General features: G+C 35.9%; 1 protein-coding gene across 1 annotated transcript; it reads left to right on the top strand.

The window, feature by feature from the left end:
• Positions 1 to 934: 934 nt before the first annotated feature.
• Positions 935 to 23024, top strand: LOC107842341. Its single transcript, XM_047396344.1, has 9 exons — positions 935 to 1077; positions 3287 to 3581; positions 15867 to 15876; positions 18661 to 18732; positions 19778 to 19861; positions 19918 to 20024; positions 21057 to 21153; positions 21270 to 21407; positions 22123 to 23024. The coding sequence occupies exons 1-9, from the start codon at positions 935 to 937 to the stop codon at positions 22602 to 22604; spliced, it is 1428 nt and encodes a 475-aa protein (XP_047252300.1). The 3' UTR covers positions 22605 to 23024.
• Positions 23025 to 24621: the final 1597 nt, after the last annotated feature.

The raw sequence follows: 24621 nt of genomic DNA, 5'->3' as shown, positions 1-24621 counted from the left end.
GATATATTGAGACGACATATAAAGTTCTCGCAAACTAATAGTAAGCATAGGTAATAAAATGTAACAAGCACAATTCAAACAAAGTTGTAATCGATATCAAGGAAAAATTTCAAGGTCAAGGCACGTATTGCTATCATGTATATTATGACTCTCTCATTGGTTACTTTGTATATCAGGTTGTTGATTCACAAGTTTGATAATATGATTATGATCTTTCGAACCTCTAATCGTCTAAGTAAAAGAATTTTGCAATTAAATCGTTGAGCGGGGATACAATAATTCAGTTTGATGCATTAAACTATCTTCCTGTATTTAAACCAAATAAGGCGTTCTAAGTATATTCCCACCCTAAATGCAGATCAAATCCTTTCTTTATAAGAGATAAGAACTTGTTTCTTAGACTCCTCGTTCTGGCCTAATAATTCTCTTTTTGGGTTCATAAGAGGATTATAGATGTATTTCAATGTCGGTCAAGCATCAAAATAGTAAAAAGCAAGAGTTTAAAAACAACTCATGTAATAATTCAATGTTTAACCAACTAGATAATACGAAACCCAATCATGCATTCAGTTCAACTCCAGAACAAAGGTCATTAGCAACTCATGCTTAAAATCAACATCATAAAATTCAAAGTATTCATAGAATAATTGAAATAAAAGAGAAGCATAGTGAAGTAACCCTAAATCCAAGACCTCGTATGTTTTTCTCTGTTTCCAGACATACGTAATGATAATAATTAAATTAAACAAGTGTCCTATTTATAGTAGAGTGTAAAAAAACTATCGAGAAACTTCTTCCATGGCAGTTTGAAATTACGGAGCATCGGCTTCATGGCACCACAGTATCGCTCCCCATTACTTTTTCTTGCAATTTATATTTTGGCCATCTCCGCTCCACGCCAAAAAATGGAGCTTAGCTTCCGTGGCATAGAGACATGTTTCAACCTCCAATTTCACACTATAGTGCAATCTCTCCACTTTTCTTTGAGTATCATTTTTGTAGTTGCTTTAAACATCCTTTTAGGCTCGTCTTGCTTCTCGATATTGATCCTAACGCCTTCAATTATCCACAAGCTCGGTATTGACACCAAATCAAGCTCAATCTTCGCAAAATTCTCCAGGAACACTAATTATATCCGTCAATTCACAAACACAAGTTGAGCTTAATCAAATGAATATATATGCAATGTAGTTCATAAAATAGACAAAAATATAGACATTAATTAATAATTTGAGCAGTGCACCATATCAAAATATTATGCCTGAGAAATGACAAAATTAATTACTACTTTGTTTTATATTTAACAACTACCTAAATTACAGTAGTAAGAAAGAAAAAATTTAAAATTTTGAATTAGATTATGATAAATTTCATTATATTTATCCTTTTGGGAGACAAGAACTTATCATTAAAATTTCTCTTTACCTTTACTAGATCTGATATTGAATGACAAAGAGGAATGGATGTCAATATATTATCTTATCTCAAAGAAGAATGTCATTTTAAAATTCCATTAACAGAATAAATCAGTAATATAATTTGTTATTTATATGTATATTAATTTTACAACTTATAACTAATAAGCTAACCAGACATGGATCTAGTCAAACACATTATGAAAACTACTAGATTTTTTGTCTACCTTATTTTGACCATCACTTCCTATCAACTTGGTGCAAGTTATATATTTTATCGGTGTAAAATAAATTTATACTATTAGTTTAGTTTCGTCGATTTATATTATATTGGAATAGTGGCTCGCGGACTAGCAAGACTTCTAGTCCATTTGAATTAGCTTAAAAAAAGTAGCTTTTAAGAAACAAGCATGAAAAGCACTTTTGATGTGCTGAAGCTTATTGTACAGATATGCAGTTACGTGTTTGGATGTGTTTGGATGAAAGTGCTGAAACTAAAAATAAGCAGCTGATGTGTTTGGTAAAACATGCTAATAATCATTTTTTTCTGTTAAAATGACATGAATACTCTTAAACTATGAAAGTTCATAAAAATCATCATAGCAAATTTTCTAATTCAACTTGATTAAAACACAAGTTATATCTCAAGTCATTTTATATTCCAAATTAATTAGATAAATTATTTTTTAATAATTTCAGATTGTTTATTAAAAATATTGTATGAAACTGAAAAATAGCAAAGAAATTGATTTCCACTGTAATGTAAAATTACTGATTACAACAAAGATGAAAAGAATTTCCTTGCCATACTATTTTGTCATGAGAAAATTTAAATCAAAGTGACATTCACCATGATGAAAGAGGAACATGCACAAATCTTTTCAAATAATTTGTAATATTATTTTTTCTAATTAATATAATTTTTGAATAATAAAATTTGAATGACGAAATGAACTAATCAATCATAACATTATAAAGTGCAAAGAGAGAAAAAAAAAAACTATGATAGAGAGGAGCTTGCTATGAAGGAGAAGAAGCGGACATGGAAAACAGCAAGCAATAGAAGAATAAGTTAAGGAAGGGAAAGGGTATTTTAGAAGTTACAAGAACATGCAACGAATAATAAAGTAAGTTATTTTGGTCAAGATTAAATAATTTTTAAGCCAAAAAAAAAAAGTTGGATTAGATCAATTTATAATTTTTGACTTATTTTAATTTAAAGACACTGATTTCTAAGCATTTCTATTATTCATCAAATGTCTAAATAAATCAAAAAAAATACTTTTAAACTGATTTAAACAGTTTTTAAGCCCATCCAAACACCCTGTGGACTTTTTTGTTAAATTGCTCAGTTAGAAATTATAAATTTTGTCTAGCGTTATTCAATTGTGCAAGCTTTGACAAATCAGAAAGACTGAACTATCTTCATATTTACATATCTCATTAAATTATTCGTAAGTTTTGATGGAGTGGCAAAATTCAAGATCATTTGTATTCAAGGTTGATTTATGTATGTTTATTTGTGCGTTTGCTCTCTCAAATTGGGTCACTGAACCCTCTATTTCACCAAAACACTTGTCAGTTATACACACAATTATCACCAACAACCTATATTGTTTGGACATTTTGAAAATATCAACAACGGATTTATGTTGGATTCTCTAAAAAAAGTAATGTATTTTTTGGGAATCCGACAATACAGGTGTCACTTTAGTGAAGAGTCCCCACAACTTAACTAAGAACAAGAAAAGCATAGCAACAATCAAGTATATTTTCAATAAATTTATTTTTGTGATGAAAAAGAGAGAGCCCGTCATAGAGAAGTTGTCAAAGAGCAGGAAGTTGTTGTGATCACTCATTCGGGCAAAAAGTTGGTGGGCAAGAATTAAAGCTACATTGGGACAGAGAATTAACATAGAGGGAATTTCATTTTCTATTGGGATTTTGTATAAAGATAAGCATTTGGCAATTCCACATGTGTTTGTGCCAGATATAAGGTACGTTGATTGGAATGAGCTGAAGAAAAGGGGATTCGAAGGCGTAGTTTTTGATAAACACAATAATATTACTGTGACTTATTCTTTGAACTTGTGGTATCCTCTTCCTTCATCTATGGAACAGTGTAAATCTTTGTTTGGCAACAATATTGCTTTTTTTAGCAACTCCGTGGTAATTTTGAAGGGAATTTGTGATTGGTTTCATTAGTTTTAAGGAATTTTAAGGGATCCTTTTGTAGCTGATTAGAATTATGCACGTATTAGTTATGACGGTATTAGTTATTTCATTATACATGAATCAGCTATGCTGTTTTCTAAATAGAAAACCAAACGTCATATTAGTGTCACGACCAAAATTGAGGACCTGGCCGCGATGGACATCCCGAACTATGAAGGCCCCTTAGCATGTGATCATAAGCATAATTCGTATGAAATAGAAATATGGAAGATAAATTGAAAAGAAGAGGATTCCATAATGATACAAGTCAAATGGACGTCAATGCTTTTGATCACCCAACTCGAAGCTAACATAAGAAGGTCTAAGCCTTGATCGCCCTAAGGATCCAAGAATGTTCTTTGAGGCCCTTTTTTGAGCTCCTAATCAAGTAATGTCGTGCTTGAAAGATAGCTTAGAGCCGAGGAAAGCCATGGTGCAAGGAATAAAGACAGCCTTTATGGGTTTTTTTTCGAAATAACCACTTTTGGTCTATTTTTATCATAGGCTAGTTGTGATACGGGAATTCCTAGCTCGAGACCTTTCACGCGAAGCCAAGCACGTGAGTTGTAACGACTCCAAACCTTGTTCATGAAAATGGTCGTGTGTGAATTGATACTTGATCCACCAAATGGTTTAAATATTTTTAAGTGTGAAGAGGAGCCTTGAAGTGTAATAAACTTACACTCCAAGGCCACCCCATGGCAAGGGTTAAATGGTTATTTTATCTTTCATTTATGGTGTAATATAAATAGACAACATTAGGGTTATTTTGGCCTTAGTTCATTCATAATATTGAAGACAACAACTACATTGTAATTTTTGTGAACTTCTCTCTTCACTTGAGAAGTCCCAAAACCAAAATTGACAGAGAGAGTGATCCTTGTGTTGTATCTTAGCTAGAAACTAGGATCTTTGGATTCTTTGAGTTCCTCTTGGTCCAAGTAAGAAATTGGTGTTGATATTCACTAGTCTTAGGGTCCTTTCTCATTGTTAGGGTTCTTAGATCTTTGAATATTGTATGTCAAGTTTCTATCTCTTTTGTAATCTTGTTAATTTATTGTTGTTGAATATAAAAGTCTAGTGAAGCCGTGTGGGGCTCTTTCGATTCACTAGCATTGTTGCCTTGTTATTCATCTCATTTTCTTGTTCAAAACACAAACTCAAAGTCTAGTGAAGCCATGTAAGGCCTATTTCGATTCACTAACAACTTGTTGTTCATCTTGTTGTTCTTGTGTTTGTTGGAATCTTTTGATACACACATAGTCTTATATCATTTGGTATCAAAGCTCAAGTCTTGGTTTTGTTCTCACAAAACCAATCTTGGGAAGCTCTTACTAAAAGTGGGTTCTTGAATATTTTGGCCAAAAAATGGTTGTTAGATCTACAGTAATTTTGTTTGTCTAGTTTGTTTATTGTGTTGATTTCTTTCTCAATAACACAAATGGTGTTTAAAGCTAAATTGAGCTTAACATATTGACATTGCTATTGTGGACTTTAAGTTGCAGTATGATGAACTTGAAGTAGGCCGAGTTGTGAGTTGTTGTTGCTTGACGTTTAAAGTGGGCTGTTATTGGTGAATTGTGGTTGTGTTTTTGAAGTATTGTTGTGGTGTTCATCTTGATCTTCTGCTCATCTCATGTCTTGACCACTATAAAGAATAAAATAGATCCAAAAAGGTTGCAAGACAAAGTTGTAAAGTTGTTTGTGAGAAGACTTGCCAACATCACTTCCTTGATTTAACAACCACTTTTCCTTAAACAAGGAGCCTTGTCTTGTGGAATGAGTAAAGTCAAGCCTCACCTTTTGAGTTGGAAAAATTTGAAAAAGTTACAAGACTTTACTTTCCCTCCAAAAGCAAAGTCATCCATTACAAAAATTGTGAAGATTAAGGCTTCAAGTTGATGAACAAAATGTATGGACCCGTGACCAATACCATGCTGCCACATCACCTTAATTACTGTTCATGTCATTAATTAAGCTCAATTTCGATATTATAGTTTCTAATTATTGATTCTTAGTTTCTTCTAATTGACTCAAGAACTAATTAGCAAGCTAGTACATTCCTACTAGGTTGTCAATTGGTCCTTTGAAGCCTTGTAGTCGTGTCATAATTTGTTTATGTTCTTTTGTCGTTTGAATATGTTGTAACACCTTGACTCTAGTCCAACACGAATTCTTTGAGTTTCAAACAAGAATCCACTCCGGACAAGATCATACTTAAACCTTAAGTATTCATTGGTTACTAGCCAATCTACAAAACTTATAGAGCTCGAGTGTGTGTGATCCGAGAAATTGTAGGTAAGGAGATGTTTTAAACTAACTTATTTGTTTCTTTTGTAGGTGATAGCTTAAAAATGGAGGGAACCACGTCTCAAACCATGGATTCTAATGAAATGGGGAATATGAGGGTCACTTTTGAGGCTATGACCCGAACTCTTGAAAAGTTGAGTACAGAAGTGGGAGCTATAAGGGGAGAAGTGACGACTATTAGTGGGAGGTTAGAACAAGTAGAGAGTCAAAGGAACTCTGACCCTTCTACTCCTCGACATGGTTCATCAAGTGGACATGATAGAAATTCCTCCGCCACCATTACTCCTAAAACATGGCCACAATTGTCAAATCTTTCACTAAATCCACTAAATATTGCAAGCCAAACCATCCATAACCCCCTAACCGGAAACTCCAATAGACCAACCTATTCCTCAAATCCTCAAGTTCTAAAAGAGGGACTTAGGCATCCAATACCTCCACTAAATCCAAACCCTCTCTTCCTATCTCCACTAAACCAAAGACCACCACACCCACAAATCCAATCCCTCCAAATCAAGTTCTAAATGTCCAAAACTATCCCGTCTATTTTGAGAAATATGGTAGAGAGGATTGTGAAGGGTATGGAGCCCTTGATGATTCTTACAGGAGGAAGGAGAAGATGAGAGAGAGACATACGGATCCAAGAATATACCAAGGGCATAAAGAAAGGGGAAACTAAAACCAAGAGAGAGACGTAGGCATCAATACCATCAAATTGAGCCTACCTATCTTTAAGGGTGAAAGTGACCCCGAAGTGTATGTTGCTTAGGAGTCAGCGTATGATAAAGTGTTTCGAGTGAATGATATCTTGGATGAGAAGAAGAGTTGTTACGCCATAGCTCTCTTTGAAGGCTATGCTAACACATGGTGGGAATACGTCAAACAATTTGGTAATGAGTTGATTGATGGACAACCACCACCTTAGTTTCGGTTGAGGTACCTAATGAGACAACGGTACATTCTCGAGAGTTATCGACATGAGTTGCTTACTAGATTGTACAACTTGCGGCAAGGGAATCAAAGTATGATGGCATATTATGATAAGTTTCAATAACTCATGTTGAAGCTTGATCATCGTGAAGAACAAATTAGTCATGACATCATTCGATTCAAATGTGGCTTGAAAAAAAGATTTCCACTCATTTGACACATCACAAGTTTAATACCGTCGAAGGTATTTTCCAACCGACTCTTGAGATTGAAAGGGAACTTAAAAGAGGTCGTCATTCAAAGCAAAGGGACAATCAACCTCGGGTTGGCCGAGGGGCAAAGATATAGTTCAATCCTCTTCGGGTTGGCCCAAAAACAAGGACCATCCCGCCACTACTAGGCTTGCCGAATCCAAAATAGTCCATAAAATCACTCTGAGGCAAGAAGCTCACAATTATCCTAATCCTAAAGGGTTTCAATGCTTTAAGTGCCAAGGTTGGGGGCATAAAGACAATGAATGCCCTAACTAACATAATGTAATCCTAAAGGAAGGTAGATTGTGTTTCCTTGGTAAAGAAGTAGGTATTGAGGGTGATGAGAGTGAGATTGAAACTCAAGATGGAGAGATGGTCGAGGAGGAGCCACATCATGATGATGATGATGATGATGATGATAATGAATGAGGATGCTTATCCACAAAAAAGGAAGTGTGCGGTTCCAAAATTTTTAATGAGGTGTGCCATGATTAGTAAGGCGATAGGTGATCCTACCAAATGGGAGAATCTATTCCATTCTAAATGTATTGCAAAGGAAAGTGTGTTCACTATGGCAATAGATAGTGGAAGTTGTGCGAATGTGGTTAGCATTGCAATGGTGAACTTCTTGAAATTGCCGACTACATCTCACACTAGTCCTTACAAGTTGCAATGGTTGAATTAATACGGTGATTTAAAGGTCATATGGCAATGTGTGATATATTTTAAGGTAGCCAACTACCATGACGCGGTGCTTTGTGACATGATACCAATGCAAGATTGTCACTTGTTGTTAGGAAGACCTTAGTAATATGATAGGTCGATGAAACAAGATGGAAGGTCTAATCGGTATACACTTGAGAAGAATGGCTGAATGGTCACTCTTCATCCATTATTCCCTTCCCAAGTAAACGAATTACACTAAAAAATATAGGAATCGAGGGAAAAGGGGGGAATCCAAGAGAGAGGAAGTAGGGGAAGTTGAGGGGCCCCTAAATTCTAAGGGGCACGAGAGCATGGCGATGATGTCTAGAAGAAAGGAACTATTTATGGATCATGACGAGGACACTCTAATGCTCCTATTGGCTCATTATTTTAATACAAACCCCACTAATATTTCTATTTCTCTTTATATTTCTCATGTTTTGTAGGATTACGATGATGTCTTTCTAAAGGAATTGCCAAAAAGATTGCCTCCACTTCGGGGCATTGAACATAAAATTGATTTTGTGTTGGGCTAACAATTGCCCAACAAATAGGCTTATAGAAGCAACCCGACGAATACCAAGGAATTGCAACACCAAGTTGAGGAACTTCTCAACAAAGGGTACATCAAGGATAATATGAGCCCTTATACGGTCCCATTGCTACTATTTCCCAAAAAAGATGGTACTTGGTGTATGTGTATTGATTGTCGAGCTATCAATAAGATAACGGTAAAATATCATCACCCTATTCCTAGGCTAGATGATATGCTTGATGAATTGAGTGGTTTGTTTTTGTTGTCTAAAATTAATTTGAGGATTGGCCATCACCAAATACATATGCAATCGGGTGATGAATGGAAAACTTCCTACAAGACTAAATTCAGCCTCTATGAATGGATGGTTATGCCATTCAGCCTAACAAATGCTCCAACAACTTTCATGAGGCTAATGAATCATGTGATGAAGCCATTTATCAAAAATTTTGTTGTTTTAAACTTTGATGATTTGTTGGTGTATAGTAAATCCTTTGATAAGCATGTAAAGCATTTACAATGTGTGTTTGATGTCCTCCGAAAGGAGAAGTTATATGCTAATTTAGGAAAGTGTTCTTTTGGTGTCCATAAAGTTGCATTTCCTGGGTTTGTGGTGAGCTCAAGAGGGGTCGAAGTGGATGAATCTAACATTGATGCCATTAAAAATTGGCCAACTCCTAAAACCATAGGTGAAGTTAGAAGCTTCCATGGGTTGGCTAGTTTTTATAGATGTTTTGTCAAAGGATTTATCACCATTGCCTCCCCCTTGACCGAAGTGATTAAAAGTGATCGGCCTTTCAAGTGGGGAGATGAACAAGCTAAGGCCTTCGAGGACTTGAAAGCTATGCTCATCTCGGCCCCTTTTCTACAATTGCTGAATTTTGAAAAGGCTTTTGAGGTCGAATGTGATGCTATCAAAGTTGGCATAGGCGCGGTTTTAATGCAAGAATTAAAGCCTATTGCCTACTTTAGCGAAAAGCTCAAAGGAGCAACTCTAAACTAATATACTTATGATTTATAGTTGTATCCATTGATTAAAGCCTTGGCCACTTGGAAACATTATTTGTGGCCTAAAGAATTCGTGATCAGAATGGATCATGAATCCTTGAAGTATCTACGGGCATAAGACAAGCTTAACCGGCGGCATGCCAAATGGATTGAATTTCTTGAAACTTTCCCTTATGTTATTCATTACAAGAAGATTAAAGATAGTGTGGTCATTGATACTTTGTCCCATAAACATGTGTTTGTGTCTACTTTGCCGTCTAAGTTAATGGAGTTTGAAAGCCTCACTTCGCTCCTATCTATAAGGAAAGTAAAGAGTTAGATAGGGATAGGTGGGTTACAGATACGGGTTCCCATCCCTATACCAAATTTGATGGATACTTGTTTAAGGGTAGACGAATGTATGTTCCCTCAAGTTCGTAAAGAGAATTGTTTATGAGGGAAGCACACAATGGCGGTCTAATAGGCTATTTTGGGGTTGAGAAGACCCTCAGAATTTTTGAAAAACAATTTTATTAGCCTAGAATGCACAAGGATGTGGCCCAGATTTGCGGCTAATGTGTTGAGTGCAAAGAAGCCAAGTTACGGCTCCAACCCCATGGGTTGTACACCCCATTGTACACCTCTTTGCGTCCTTGTCTTGACATATTAAAGGACTTCATATAGGGATTGTCGAGGACAAGAAGGGGGCGGGATAGTATTTTTGTTGTGGTGGATTGGTTTTCCAAGATGGCTCACTTTATTCCTTGTTCCAAATATAATGATGTGCCTAGTGTAGCCTCTTTATTTGTTGATAATATTGTAAAAACTCATGGTGTTTTGAGGACCATAGTGAGTGATAGGGATTCTAAATTCCTAAGCCACTTTTGGAAGTCCATGTGTGGTAGGCTAGGCACTAAGTTGTTTTCAACTACATGCCAACCACAAACTGATAGCCAAACAGAAGTAGTAAATAGGACCTTAGGGTCTATTCTATGGTCCATAGTTAAGGGAAAAATGACTTCTTGGGAGGAGCACTTACCGTTGATTGAGTTTTCTTATAATCATGTTATACACTCAAGCACGGGGATGAAACCCATTTAGTGTGTATACGGCATCAACCCCCTCACCCCTTTGGATTGACCCCTTTGCCAAGTGATCTTGTGATAAGCATAGATAGAAGAAAATGGGCTGAGGCCATGGACAATCTAGATGACAAGGTAAGGTTGCGGTTGGAAAATAAAAACTAAGAAGTTGCAAGGTGAGTCAACAAAGGAAGAAGAAAACTCATTCTTGAACCGGAAGATTGGGTGTGGGTGCACCTAAGGAAGGATAGATTCCCATCTCAAAGGAATGCTAAGTTGATGTCATGGGGTGATGGCCCATTCCAAGTATTAGAAAGGATCAATGACAACGCCTACAAGATAGATCTACCCCCAGAATATCCAGTGCACAACACTTTCAACGTGGGTGACCTCTCTCTAGTGGAAATGGTGGAGGATGGCAATGATCCGAATTTGAGGAAAAATTCCCTTCAAGATGGAGAGAATGATACAATAATTCCTAGCTCGAGACCTTTCACACGAATCCAAGCACGTGAGTTGATCCAAGACTTGTTCATGCAAATGGCCGTGTGTGAGTTGGTACTTGATCCACCAAATGATTTAAATATTTTTAAGTGTGAAGAGGAGCCTTGAAGTGTAATAAACTTACACTCCAAGTTCACCCTATGGCAATGGTTAAATGCTCATTTTATCTTTCATTTATGGTGTAATATAAATAGACAACATTTGGGTTATTTTGGCCTTAGTTCATTCATAATATTGAAGACAACAAATACATTGTAATTTTTGTGAACTTCTCTCTTCACTTGAGAAGTTCCAAAACTGAAATTCACAAGAAGAGTGATCCTTGTGTTGTATCTTGGCTAGAAACTACGATCTTAGGATTTTTTGAGTTCCTCTTTGTCCAAGTAAGAACTTGGTGTTGATATTCACTAGTCTTAGGGTCCTTTCTCATTGTTAGGGTTCTTAGATATTTGAATATTGTATGTCAAGTTTCTATCTCTTTTGTAATCTTTTTAACATTGTATTGTTGAATCTAAAAGTCTAGTGAAGCCGAGTGGGGCTCTTTCGATTTACTAGAATTTTTACCTTGTTATTCATCTCATTTTCTTGTTCAAAGCACAAACTCAAAGTCTAGTGAAGCCGTGTGAGGCCTATTTCGATTCACTAGTAACTTGTTGTTCATCTTGTTATTGTTTTATTGGTTGGAATCTCCTGATACACACATAGTCTTGTATCAAGTTGTGCCGAGGCAACTACAATAAATAGGTGCCTTAGATATTTCATTAGTTAGTTTTTTGTTTAATAATGATAATGAATTCAAGAAAACTTCATTAGGAGTGTTGAGTTCTAAAAAAAGCCAATGTTAAACCTTGTTTAGAAACAATGGTTGTAAGGGAGATCTGATCCCCCTTTCGGTCAACGTAAGAGCTAGGTGCTCATAGGTAATCAATTAGGGTGGTCTTTGGGTTTGATACACCCTTTGATTGTCCTTTTGTTATCTTCTTGTGTGTATCTTTCTATCATCTATCCTTTTAATCCTTTTACTTTTTGTTTGTCAATTTCATTGTTTCTTTAGTGTTTGTGTTTGTTCTCATCATCATATACTACTCTCGTATCATTTGGTATCAAAGCCGAGCTTGATTTCATTCCTACGAATTCAATCTTGGGTTTGTTATCTTGAAAATCAATAAAAAAAAAAGAAGTGTCAAAATCGACAAAACATTACTATTCATGTTTTTTATTCTTAGGTCAAATTGTGAGTTTTTGATTTTGTGTTTTTCTTGTGTTTTAGTGTTATATTTGTGTTCTCTAACACTATACGAGTCTATAAATCAAATTTAAGCCAAATCGAAGCTTATTTAAGTGTTCTATCCTTGTTGGAATCTTGGATTGAAGATTCTAAAGTTGGTCACGAGATTTTAAGTGCTAGGTGAAGAATTTAGGGAAAATGAAGTTGGGGAATGAGTTTAGATCATTGAAAAGTCCTTACGTTCAAAATTTCAACTCATTCTAAGCCCCAGAGAAGAAGTTAGTGTTCTTGGTGTTCTTGGCGTTCTTAGTGTTCTTATAGACATTCAAATCTTCAAGTTGAATCTTCATCAATAGTTCTTGTTTGATCCAAAATAAATAAAGAAATTACTGAAAAAGTGTTTTTCCTAAAGCATCCAAGAAGATTCCAAGTATATCCCAAGGAAGAGTACAAATGGGGGACCATGAAGAGGGCAAAAGGGTCATTTCAAGAGAGAGAGACAGGTGACCTACCTTGCACTTGCGCCCAAGGTGTGTTTGGTCTGCTCCATCAGGTCAGCAACACCCTAAAACAGTGAGAAAAGGCAGCAGCTGTGCCCCACATGCTGTAGCAGCTCGACCAACGCAACCTCAACGCAAAACACCTCAATTTGAACACAAACCATCCCCAACACACCCCAAATGCATACCAACACTTCACCAACATCAATTCAAGTTCTAAAACACATCTCAACAATTTAAAAACTCCATTTCTCAAGGTTTGATTATTTAGTTTTATTTTTTTGATTCCTAATCTCTTCTTTTAATCTTAAACCAATCATCAACTAGTAATTCGTCTACTAAGTTGATCGATTAGTTCTTGAGTTCGAATTCTTTCATCGTCCTATATATTTTGAGCTTTTCTAGTTTTTATTTCGTTGTAGCTTTTTTATTCAAGTTCGTAGATAGTTTTTATTTCTTTGAGTCATTCAAACAAGAATCCACTCCGAACACAAGTAGAGATTGACACTTTATTGTCCACCGTAGTATAAGCAACTTTCAACATTCGCCGCTCCAATTGTGAGGATCACAAAGGTGAGTTTATACGATTTTTGGTGAGGTGCTTTACTACTAATCTTATTTGTTTATTTTGTATGTACAAGGGGATATAAGGGGAACATTTCTTCGATAGCCTCGGATAATTGTGGCTACAACATAGGAGACTATGATTATGGTGAAGAATGTTATGTCAACGAAGATGATGGAAAATATGGGGGATATGAATATAGACATGATCAAGAGATAGATGAAAATGAGGGCCACTATTCCAAAGAAGAATATGATATGAATGATGACCCTAATTATTATAGTGATATGGAGATGATGAAGAGCCTTGTAGTGGATAAACCCTTCTCTTTGTAAGAAGAATATCTTGTTTGAAGATGACAAAATCACTCCTAATGAATTACCTAGTGGTGTGGATAGCATTGATGATTTAGCTCATCTTGAGGGTTCTATCTTATATGACAACCCACTATGGTATGACAACATTCCTCCTAAAGATGGAACTCTCTTCTTGGAAGATAAGAGTACTCTTAAGGGAAAGGAATGTGAAGTCTTGGAAAGGAATAATAAATTGGGAGATGATAACTTTGATTTGCTTGAATATTTCAAAAACCAAATTAATGATTGTTCCTACGAAAATGCTCATGGTTATGATCCTTTGTATGACACCCCACCTTTGTTTGATAGTTATGAGGATGAATAGCTTATTTTTTGTGAAGACTAAAGCAATAATTCCTTTGAAGTTACTGGTGGTATATGTCTACTTGAGTATTGTTCCATTGAAGGAGAAATTATCAATTGTTTAGAAATCTCTTCTTCTTCTACTTTGGTGATCCTATTGTTGAGAATACTCATAGCGATGATCTTGAATCTAATAGTGAGTACATACATGAGGACACCTTAGTTGAAGTTGACTTGAGTGATACCTTTCTCTACCCTCCCTTTGTTTTTTATGATGCTTATGCTAATGTGGAGAGTATATCTTTTAGTTTGGGTGAAGCCTATGGGGAAAAAGAGTGTTGTCTAGACCCGTGCCTATGGCCACTCTATCCATTTGACCCCGGTGCCAAATTTGGCTATGGAAATTTTTGGCACACCCAACTTGTTGCTTGGTCTCTGTGACAAGCAAAATTTGAGTGAGGATTTTGGTATCCTTCCCTATGATGGAAAATATTTCTTGGGGACTTATGATCTACTTGATGGACCAACATTGTGTAAGGGAAATATCTCCAATAAAAATAAGAGATTTTTAAAGAAGGGGAGTAGTAAAAAGCTCTAAGAGAGTTCACCATCGTGTATTTCCACTCTTGACCAAGGTTCCACTACTTATAGGTAAAGAAGAGAGTCTTCTCTTGAAACTAATTTGGATGGAGTATATTCATGTGTTACCCTTCTTCAATACTTGAGTGGAATTGATGACCTCCTTCTCAAAAGTGGTATCATTTTTTAGAACCCGAGGGTAAATGTGTCATTGTCTCCTTTGGGCATTGCTTATAAACTTGCATCCTTGCTTGACACACTTGTGCTTAAATTGTGTAACTCCCAACTTGTGGATGCCAAGTTGATTATTTTCTTGAAAGGAAGAAGTCCTATGGGCTTAAGTGTCTTGACTCCATCCTTGTGCACATCATGTGCTAAGTATTTTGAGACAAATCGCATTCTCATAGTTAATAACACCTTAGATGATGTTTTTATACTTTATTCTTTTTTATACTACCTCTTTGCCTATGATGATATCCATGGTAGTCTTGAATGTGTTTTATGTAGAGGTAGGAAAATTGTTGGTTTGTCCACTTGTTTGAGTGACAATGCTATATAGATCTTGTGGACTTTAGAACCAATTACGGCACCACCCTTGGTGTGGTCTCTTGAAGAGATAATGAAGCAATTGTGTCTTATGGCTCATACGGTGAAGGTAGTTCTACCTTTTAGATTATTTAATACTATTAGGACCTTTGTAGTTTCCTTATCTATTGATGATTTCCCTAACCAAATCCTTGTGAATTTTTCAATGAGTTTCTAATGTTTAACATAAAGGATTCTTGGTTATATCTTAAGTGTGTGCAACCTTGGAAAAATGCTATGATTGATTGTGCTAACTCTAACCCTCATGCCATGAGGATATCGTGTTTTTTGTCCTTTCTTTGGTTTTGAAAGGTTTGGATTTGAGGTCGAATCCTTTTCAAGAAAGGGAGGATAATACAAGTCAAATCGATGTCAACTCTTTTAATCACACAACTCGAGGCCAACATAAAAAGGTCTAAGCCTTGATCGCCTTAAGGATCCAAGAATGTTCTTGGAGGCCCTTCTTCGAGCTCTTAATCAAGCAATGTCATGTTTGGAAGATAGCTTGGAGCTGAGGAAATACATGGCGCAAGGAATAAAGAGAGCCCTTGTGGGTTATTTCAAAAATAGCTATTTTTGGGATATTTTTGTAATAGACTATTTGTGCAAAGGAAACTACTATAAATAGGTGACTTAGACATTCCATTAGTTGGTTTTTGTTTAATGATGACGATGAATTCAAGAAAACACCATTGGGAGTGTTGAGTGCTTGGAAAAGCCAATGTTTAACCTTATTTAGAAATGGTGATTGTAAGGGAGATCTGATCCCCCTTCGGTCAACGTAAGAGTTTGGTGCTCGTAGGTAATCAATAAGGGAGGTCTCTGTGTTTGATACTCCCTTTGGTTGCCCTTTTTTTTATCTTCTTGTGTCTATCTTTCTATCATTTATCCTTTTAATCCTTTTACTTTCCGTTTGTTAATTTCGTCGTTTCTTTAGTGTTTGTATCTGTTCTCCTCATCGTAGAAACAACAAAATTGACAAAGGGAAAGTAAAAGGATTAAAAGAATAGTTGATATAAAGATAGACACAAGAAGATAACAAAAGGGCAACCAAAGGGTGTATCAAACCCAAATACCTCCCTTATTGATTACCTACGAACACCTAGCTCTTACGTTGACTGAAAGGGGGATCGGATCTCCCTTTCAACAACTGTTTCTGAACAAGGTTCAACATTGATTTTTCTAAACACTCAAACTCCCAATGGAGTTTTCATGAATTCATCATCATCATTAAACAAAAACTAACTAATGAAATATCTAAGGCACCTATTTATAGTAGTTGTCTTTGTACAATTAGCCTATTACAAAAATAGCCCAAAAGTGGCTATTTCATAAATAACCCACAAGGGCTCTCTTTATTCCTTGTGCCATGGCTTTCCTCGGCACCAAGCTATCTTTCAAACATGACATTGCTTGATTAGGAGCTCGAAGACTCCTGCAAGCACATTCTTGGATCATTAGGGTGCTCAAGGCTTAGACCTCCTTATATTGGCCTCGAGTTGTGTGATCAAAAATGTTGATGCCCATTTAACTTGTACCACATAATCAAACTTAATACGTCATGACATAAATCCACAAAAAAACCCAAATCCAATCTAAATAAATCTAAAAATCCTCGACTAAACTAAACATAGTAGTCTGTCTAAACCGAGATAAGGCTCCCAACCGAACCATAAAACTAAAAAGGAATCAACATATGGGAAAGATGCCTTCCGAAGTAATGGAGGCTCACCAACTCTGAATATCTGGAAATAATCTGCTAGTTAGTTGAACCACGGGACTATGCCTTAGAACCTGAAATATAGGGGGTCATACTTCGAGAGTATTGGTATGTAGGGAAATCCAAAAACATAACATATAGTTTTATGTAACATAACTAAGAGAACTAGGAAAACAGTTTAGCATATATATATATATATATATATATATATATAAACACGGTCATAGTTAAAAAGTTTCAAATCACTCATGTGAAAACATAGACAACACTCTTTGTTTTACTTCTGAGCTAGATGGACACCCTACATTCGTACCAATCCACGGGCTATATGGAATCCGTTCTTAACTCAGCGGCCAAGCACCCAATTCGAGTTTTCCATGAGAATTGGGGTATATAATTCATAATATTCCACAGGGTCATCATCAGCATACAATCCATATTTTAGATCATAATAAACCCGCGTTGGCAAAACACAACTTTGGGCAATGATTTATCTGAACTCGTGTTTTCTTCGGGTAACCATCTAAATCTCTTAGAGCCCATTTTTACCCTTTTAAAACATGTATCTTACTTAAGATGTTTTTTTCTTTCTCGTTAAAGGCATTCTATAATAGGTATCGTCATACCTAGACTTGCAAGCCATGTTGTATCCCATCAAATCCTTAGCCCTTTTTATTAAAAATCATGTTAATGACCATCAAAAGTTTTAAACATCATATAAGAGTTCTTATTTCAGTTAACACATGAACTTATGCAAAACACTCTTTTTTCAATACTTCACATGTGATGGCCAAATTCTTACATAAATCACATGGAATCTTTTGTTTAACACCACTGAACATTTCGGAGTAAAGAAAGTACCCTCTCTTGAAATACAACACCATATCAATTCACCTTGAATAGTAAAACTTATGACTTAAGCTTTTAAATCATGCATTTGAATAACCCATAGTATATTAAGCAATTAAGTTTCATCGTGAGGGAGGAAATTTTCATGAGTCATACTCTTATTTCAAATCTTGAAACCCATAATATATATTCACATGGATATAATTCAAGCTTATGGTAAGAAATCCCAAAGTTCAAACATAACTTCATCATAATTCTAAAGTCATAATGCATGCTCTTCACACAATATCAAAACCCATAATAAGTATATACAATTGCACTTTAAAGTTTGTTAAAAACATTAAACTTATACCCATGAGAATTAGGATATTCCCACATACCTTGATAACGATGAAAACATAGAGAAATTTGAACCTTGAAGCTTAAAATTCCCAACCCTAGGTAGTTTCTCTTATCTTGCTTAAGGAAAGATGATTGGGGATTTTGAGAAGTGAGTAAGGTGTTTTAAGATCTTAATTTAATCCATATAGAAAAAGAAACGGTTTGGGTGGGTGAAAAGACCTTAATATCCTTGAATTAAATCAAAACGGAGTAACTTTTGACGCTTGGCTTTGGCTTTGTGGCGCAAGGCCAAAGCAAACCCATTCCAGTGGTATTTTGCGATCCCTCTGCAGCACGGAGACTTTGCAGAGGGTCTCTTTTGCGATGCCAACCCATTTTCAATGCCTAAAAGCACCCCCAACGCAACCCATAACAACTAAGCATGGTTTACCATCGAAATAGGGGTCCTAAGTCTCAATTTAAAAGCAATATTTGAGCGTTAAAAGTATGGAATGTTACAATTAGATTTATACATAAAAAGCTTATTTTCTAAATAGCTATCAAATATTGTATAACTTATTTATAAATTAATACATGAATAAATTGCTTTTTGCTAGCAACCAAATGACCCCTAAAGGTGGTTTCTTTTTTTCTTTTTTTCTTTTTTTGTTTATCTGCAAAACTGAGTGTTTAATCATTTGGGAATTTGTAGGAATAGCTAAATATGATCTGGATGGTAGAAAATCCCGGATTCTTGAGCGTGCCATCGGGATTAAAGTCATTAGGCACAATAAGTTATTCCTCTCTATGCCTATGTTATTTGGTGCACTTGCATCCTCTTTGTGTGTCGGTGTTTAATTAGGACATTGTTTAATATGTTTCATGGTATTTTACTAATGCATGATACATAAAGAGACACTCAAAATTGGCATCAGCTGGCAAGTAAGCACTCCAACTTTGAGAGTGCACATCTGGACACCTTAAATTAGTCTCAAACTATGTTGCTCGGACTCTTCAAAAATGTCGATGGGTGCGTGTCGAGTCCCCCAAAATAATATATTGGTAAAGGATCCGATACGCGTACGGAAACATTTTTGGAGACTCCAACAACATAGGTCTCAAATGACAATTAAAAACTCCAACTTGTCTCCCTATGTCTCGTGGACACCCGATGACGATGTGGCACAAAAATTTTTGAGATGTCTAGATGATCATTTCCTAAGTTGGAGTGTTCAACCGATGCAATGGAAACTAGTTGAGGTGTCTAGATATGCATATTCAAAGTTGGAGTTGCCAGGTAAGGCCAAGTTAAAATGTCTATCTATGTGTGCCTTTTACTTACATTTGAGGAAAGTGTTGAAGTATTGGTTAAAAAGTTGGTTTAATAGAGAAAGCATCACATGGAAGCTAAGTATGAGGAGTTACATGAATTTGAATTCTTGAAAGATAATAAAGCTGTGCAGAATAATATTATTAGCCGAATAGAGTCAAACAGGCATGTAATTTGAGCAGAGCCAAGATTTGGAGTTTTTGGGTTTCGAACTGTCATTGCACCCATAGCTTTTCTTAGTTATTGAATTTGCAATTGATATATATGTATCCTTAATGGATTTTCCTATACAAATACAAGGACTAAGCAAAAACTATTGGGTTCGTCCGAACCCAACCCATTGTGAATGCTCTACTTCCGCCCCTGTGTATATAAACTTTGAAGGGGAGTACAATTCTCTAATCTCTTTTTCATAATGGTACCTTTGAATGGTAATTTTCTTCGCTTATAACTGCTGAGTTGATGCAATTTGTATATGCTACTATTTTTTAATACTAAAATATAGGATTGAAGAAGCCAGCTGGAACAACTGAAGAAATTGAAAGGCAATTTGGTTGCAAATCCTCGGGATTTATTATGGTAGAAGTGGGTCTTCTTTCTTTTTCTTTTTTCTCGATCCTTTTCTCATTTAGCATCCTTTGCAAGTGGGTGATCTATCTTTCACAGAAATAGTTTACGGAAACAGAAATGGGTTTCTTACTATTTTGGCAGCCCCATTAAGTCTCTCACACGAGCCATTTATTGTGAAGCAGGTTAGGTTCATCAAACCCGCCTTCTTAGGATGAGCTTGATAAAACTTTTTGTTTATCTTAATGAATTACATATTGGTTTTATTCCTCCTCTTGCATCATTTTATTTTTTTATTTCAACTAAGGAGAAAAAGAAATAGATTATATTATGAGGAAACTCCGACTACTGGCCTAGATTGTATATACAATAGAATTTTTGGTGCTAAGATCCAAAGTCAAGAGAAAAACAGCCTAGATTGTACACTATGGTCCCTAAGTAATCACTAGTGGGTGCATTAACAATTTGTGTGATAAGTTCTCTTGGACAACCAATCTTAAGCTTTTTCTCTAATTTCTACTTTACACTGATTTTTGAACCTTCCATTTTTTGATAAATAATTTTCCAGACCTTATTATGTTACAGCTAGGCAATATTTGTATTTAAATTTCCTATGTTATGGTAATACCGTTTGTTTACATGGAGCTAGAAAGTTGAGAGTTTTAAGCTGATTCTCTGACTCCGAGTGCCGATAAGGCTTCTTAGCCTTATTATCTTTTAGTCCTCTGCCCTATCCAGACGTTGATAAGATTTCTAATTGGTCCTCTTTAAATTGTCTTATTGAAATATTGATAATTAGTTAAGAGTAGTAGTTAGTTAGATGGTTGTTGAGAAAAATAGTTGTCACTAGAATATGACTTGATAATCAGTTAGCACTCAGCTGAATTGACAGTTGTCCTAGTTGATCTAGTGCTACATATAGTCCAGTTTGAAAAGAACAATCAGTAAGTTTTTCATAATAAAAAATATCTTCTCTACTTCTTCTCTTCCTCTGCTATATGTAGATTTCATAGAGTTTTGAAAAGTTATCAGAGAGGCTATCATCATCTTCGCTGTGATTCTCTGAGAAATTGAAGTAGCTCACAAAGCTGAAAAAGTAGTTAGCACATAAATCGATTTTCTCATTGATTGTAGTTTCAATGGAGGAAATTGCAGAACCTAGCACTGACCGTAACACTACTGTCACCATTGATCATCATCATCTTTTATATTTTCAGGTGTTTGATACACCTGGAGTTGTCATAATACCAATTAAGCTCACCGGATTGGAAAATTATGGGCTATGGAGTCAGTTGATGAAATTGGCTTTACGAGGTAAAGACAAACTTGAATTCATTGATGGATCGTGTGTGAAACATAGGTATAAAGGTGAATTAGCTGAATTATGGGAAAAATGTAATGCATTGTTCTATTGTGGATTGGTTGTACAGTTGCTGCTGAGTTGATGCCTAGTATTTTGTATTGTACGAGTGCTAAGCAAGTTTGGCTTGATTTTAAGGAACGTTTTGATCGCTCAAATTTGACGAGAGTTTATCATCTTTGGACAGAAATCATGAATCTGCGACAAGGTATGGATTCCGTAACTAGTTATTATTCTAGATAGAAAGATGCATGGCACGAACTTGATATAATGGCCTCGTTACCTCGTTGTGATTATGAAGAATCGCGTACTTACATCTAGCACCTTAGATCCCAAAGACTATTGTAGTTCCTTATGAGATTGAATGAAAGCTTTAGTCAAATTCGAAGTAGTATATTGTCTAAGGCACCAATTATCTTTATCAATGAAGCATATGCTATTGTTGCCCAAGAATAAAGTCAAAAGACTTTGGGAGTTGTTGATGAAAAAAAAGAGGCATTGACACTTCTTGCTGGAAGTTCACAGTTACATTAATTCACTCCTAAGAAAGAGGTTCTGAGGAGGTTTGACTTGTTTTGTGAATATTGTGGTTATCGCAATCATTTAAAGGAGGATTGCTACAGATTGGTTTGGTTACCCTGCTGATTTTCAGAGTCAAAAGCCTGGGAATGGACATGTTGTTGAAACAAATGTTAGACCTACTGGTAACACTCAAGGAGGTGGTTTGCGTTCCTTTAGTGGGGCCTTCACTTACCAATCTAGAGGGTATAGAGCACAGGGACAGTACCACAATTAATCAGGTTACAGGCCATCAGTACATTCTCAGAATCAGTCCAGTGGTTTTAAGTCACATGCTAATTCTTATCATCCTAGATCTTCTGGTAAATCACACTTCAAACCACGAGCTAACACTACTAATGCAGATGGTGCTTCCTCTTCATCCATGGGACATTTTTTCTCTGAGCAACAATATGATCAAATGCTGGATATGATGGGCAAAGATAAATCACCTGAGTATTCTTCAAATCTGGCAGGCATAACTGCTTTATTGTCCAATGCTTTTGTATCTGAATGGATAGTGGATTCAGGTGCTACCCATCACATTACACCTTTTAGGGAACTTCTTCACTCACTTAAAAGTTTGCAAGATGATCTTTCTAGTAGAGTACAGGTTCCAACAGGTGCAAATACACAAATAAGCAGTGCAGGCAAGGCTGTTTTTATAGTAGATCATGAGTTGAACAATGTGTTGCATGTTTCGGAATTTAAGTTCAATCTCATCTCAGTATCCAAGTTAATCAAAGAGTTGTGTTGTGCAGTTATTTTTTTCCCTAATTTCTGTGTCTTTCAGGCACTCTCTAATGGTAAGGTCTTGGGGATTGGTAAAAAAAGAGAAGGCTTATAGATTTTTCAGGACTGCATTAGATCTACAGCTGTTGCAACTGCAGTTTTCAACACCAATATAGAAGACACCATATGGCACTATTGATTGGGAAATCCTTCAGGAGCTGCGATGCAACACATCTCATCTTTACCTAGGAAAGTTCATTCTCAGATTCATAACAATTGTGACATCTGTCAACTTGCCAAGCAGCATAGATTGAAATTTCCTGTTAGTTCTACTAAAGCTTTAGCTTCTTTTAATTTAGTTCACTTGGATGTATGGGGTCCCTACAAGAAACACACCTATGATATGAAGCATTCATTTGTGACATAGGTAGATGACTTTAGCAGATACACTTGGATCTATTTAATTCAGTCTAAATCTAAAGTTTTTAGTGTGTTGCAACATTTCATTTCCTTAATATGAAATCAATTTGGTGTATGTGTTAAGGTGTTTAGATCAGATAATGGTACGGATTTTGTTAACTCTCGATACACTGACTTATTTAGATCCAAGGGGATTATTCATCAAACTAGTTATGCTTATACACCAGAACAAAATGGGACTGTAGAAAGAAAGCACAAGCATATCTTGGAGGTGGCAAAAGCATTAAAGTTTTAGAGTGGGATACCCATCAGGTTTTGGAGAGAATGTATAATAACTAGTGTGTATCTTATTAACAAATTGTCCTCCTCAGTCCTAGATGGTTAGACTCCATATGGGATATTGTTTGGCAAACCTGCTAAGATTGATCACCTAAGAGGTTTTGGTTGCCTTTGCTATGCTAGTGTTTTGCCTAAAGGTGACAAGTTCCAAGAGAGGGAAAGAAGAGCAATCATGATAGGTTACTGTGAAAATCAAAAAGGATACATATTATGTGAATTAGGAACTGGATTGTTGTTTGTAAGCAGAGATGTGACATTCAAAGAGCTAGTTTTTCCTTTTAAAGCTAAAGCACAGCATGATGGTGATGCAGATATGTTCACAGTCACCATTGCAGGTCAATGATCACTCAATGGTCAAGAACAACACTACTCAACAACATACTCAAGTTCCTGATTTATTTAGTCAAGAAACTATGCTAGTCACATTCACTAATACATCTATTGACGAACCACCGACTTCACCTGCTGCAGATTCATCAGATGAACTTATTATTGATAGTGAAGTTGTTGAACTAGCACATACAGTGGTCGATAATACAAATGATCAAGAAGACATTCCTCAAGTAGTACCTGTGACTATCTCTCAACCTATGCAAAGAAGGCCCTTAAGAAATGTGAAACCTCCTATTTAGCTTACTGATTATATCACTCTTCTTAAACCAACAACAAATTGCTCATATCCTATAGCCAACTATGTTGCACATTATCATTTGTCAAGTTCATATCAAGCATATCTAAACTCATTCTCAGTAATTCAAGAGCCAAAATCCTTTGAAGAAGCTTCGCAACATGAAGAGTGGATCAATGCAATGCAGTAGGAAATTAATTCTTTAGAAGAAAATAAGACCTGGGAGTTAGTAACACTGCCACTTGGTAAGCAACCTATAAGATCTAAATGGGTTTATAAAGTTAATCTCAAGGCTAATGGCGAGATTGATAAGTACAAGGCAAGGCTAGTTGAAAAAGGATACACACAAAGAGAAGATTTGGATTATCATGAAACATTTTCTCCGGTGGTCAAGATGGGAACTGTAAGGACAGTGATAAGTGTTGCAGTCTCTAAGGATTGGAGTCTTTTCCAAATGGATATGAGTAATGCTTTTCTACAAGGAGATCTTTATGAGGAGGTTTATATGTCATTGCCTCAAGGATTATATAGCAAGGGGGAGACTAGAGTATGTAAGTTATTAAAGTCACTATATGGACTCAAACAAGCATCAAGACAGTGGAATATTAAGTTAACCACTGCCCTACTGAATGCAGGCTATAAGCAGAGCTTACACGATCATTCTCTATTCACTAAACAGTGTGGTGATGAAATTGTGGCTTTGTTGATTTATGTAGATGATATTTTGCTTACAAGAAGCAATTCA

The sequence above is a fragment of the Capsicum annuum genome, chromosome 9, assembly GCF_002878395.1.
Source record: "Capsicum annuum cultivar UCD-10X-F1 chromosome 9, UCD10Xv1.1, whole genome shotgun sequence".
Classification (NCBI taxonomy): domain Eukaryota; kingdom Viridiplantae; phylum Streptophyta; class Magnoliopsida; order Solanales; family Solanaceae; genus Capsicum; species Capsicum annuum.
Note: the sequence above shows the minus strand (reverse complement) of the source record. Positions and strands in the feature narration are given on the sequence as shown.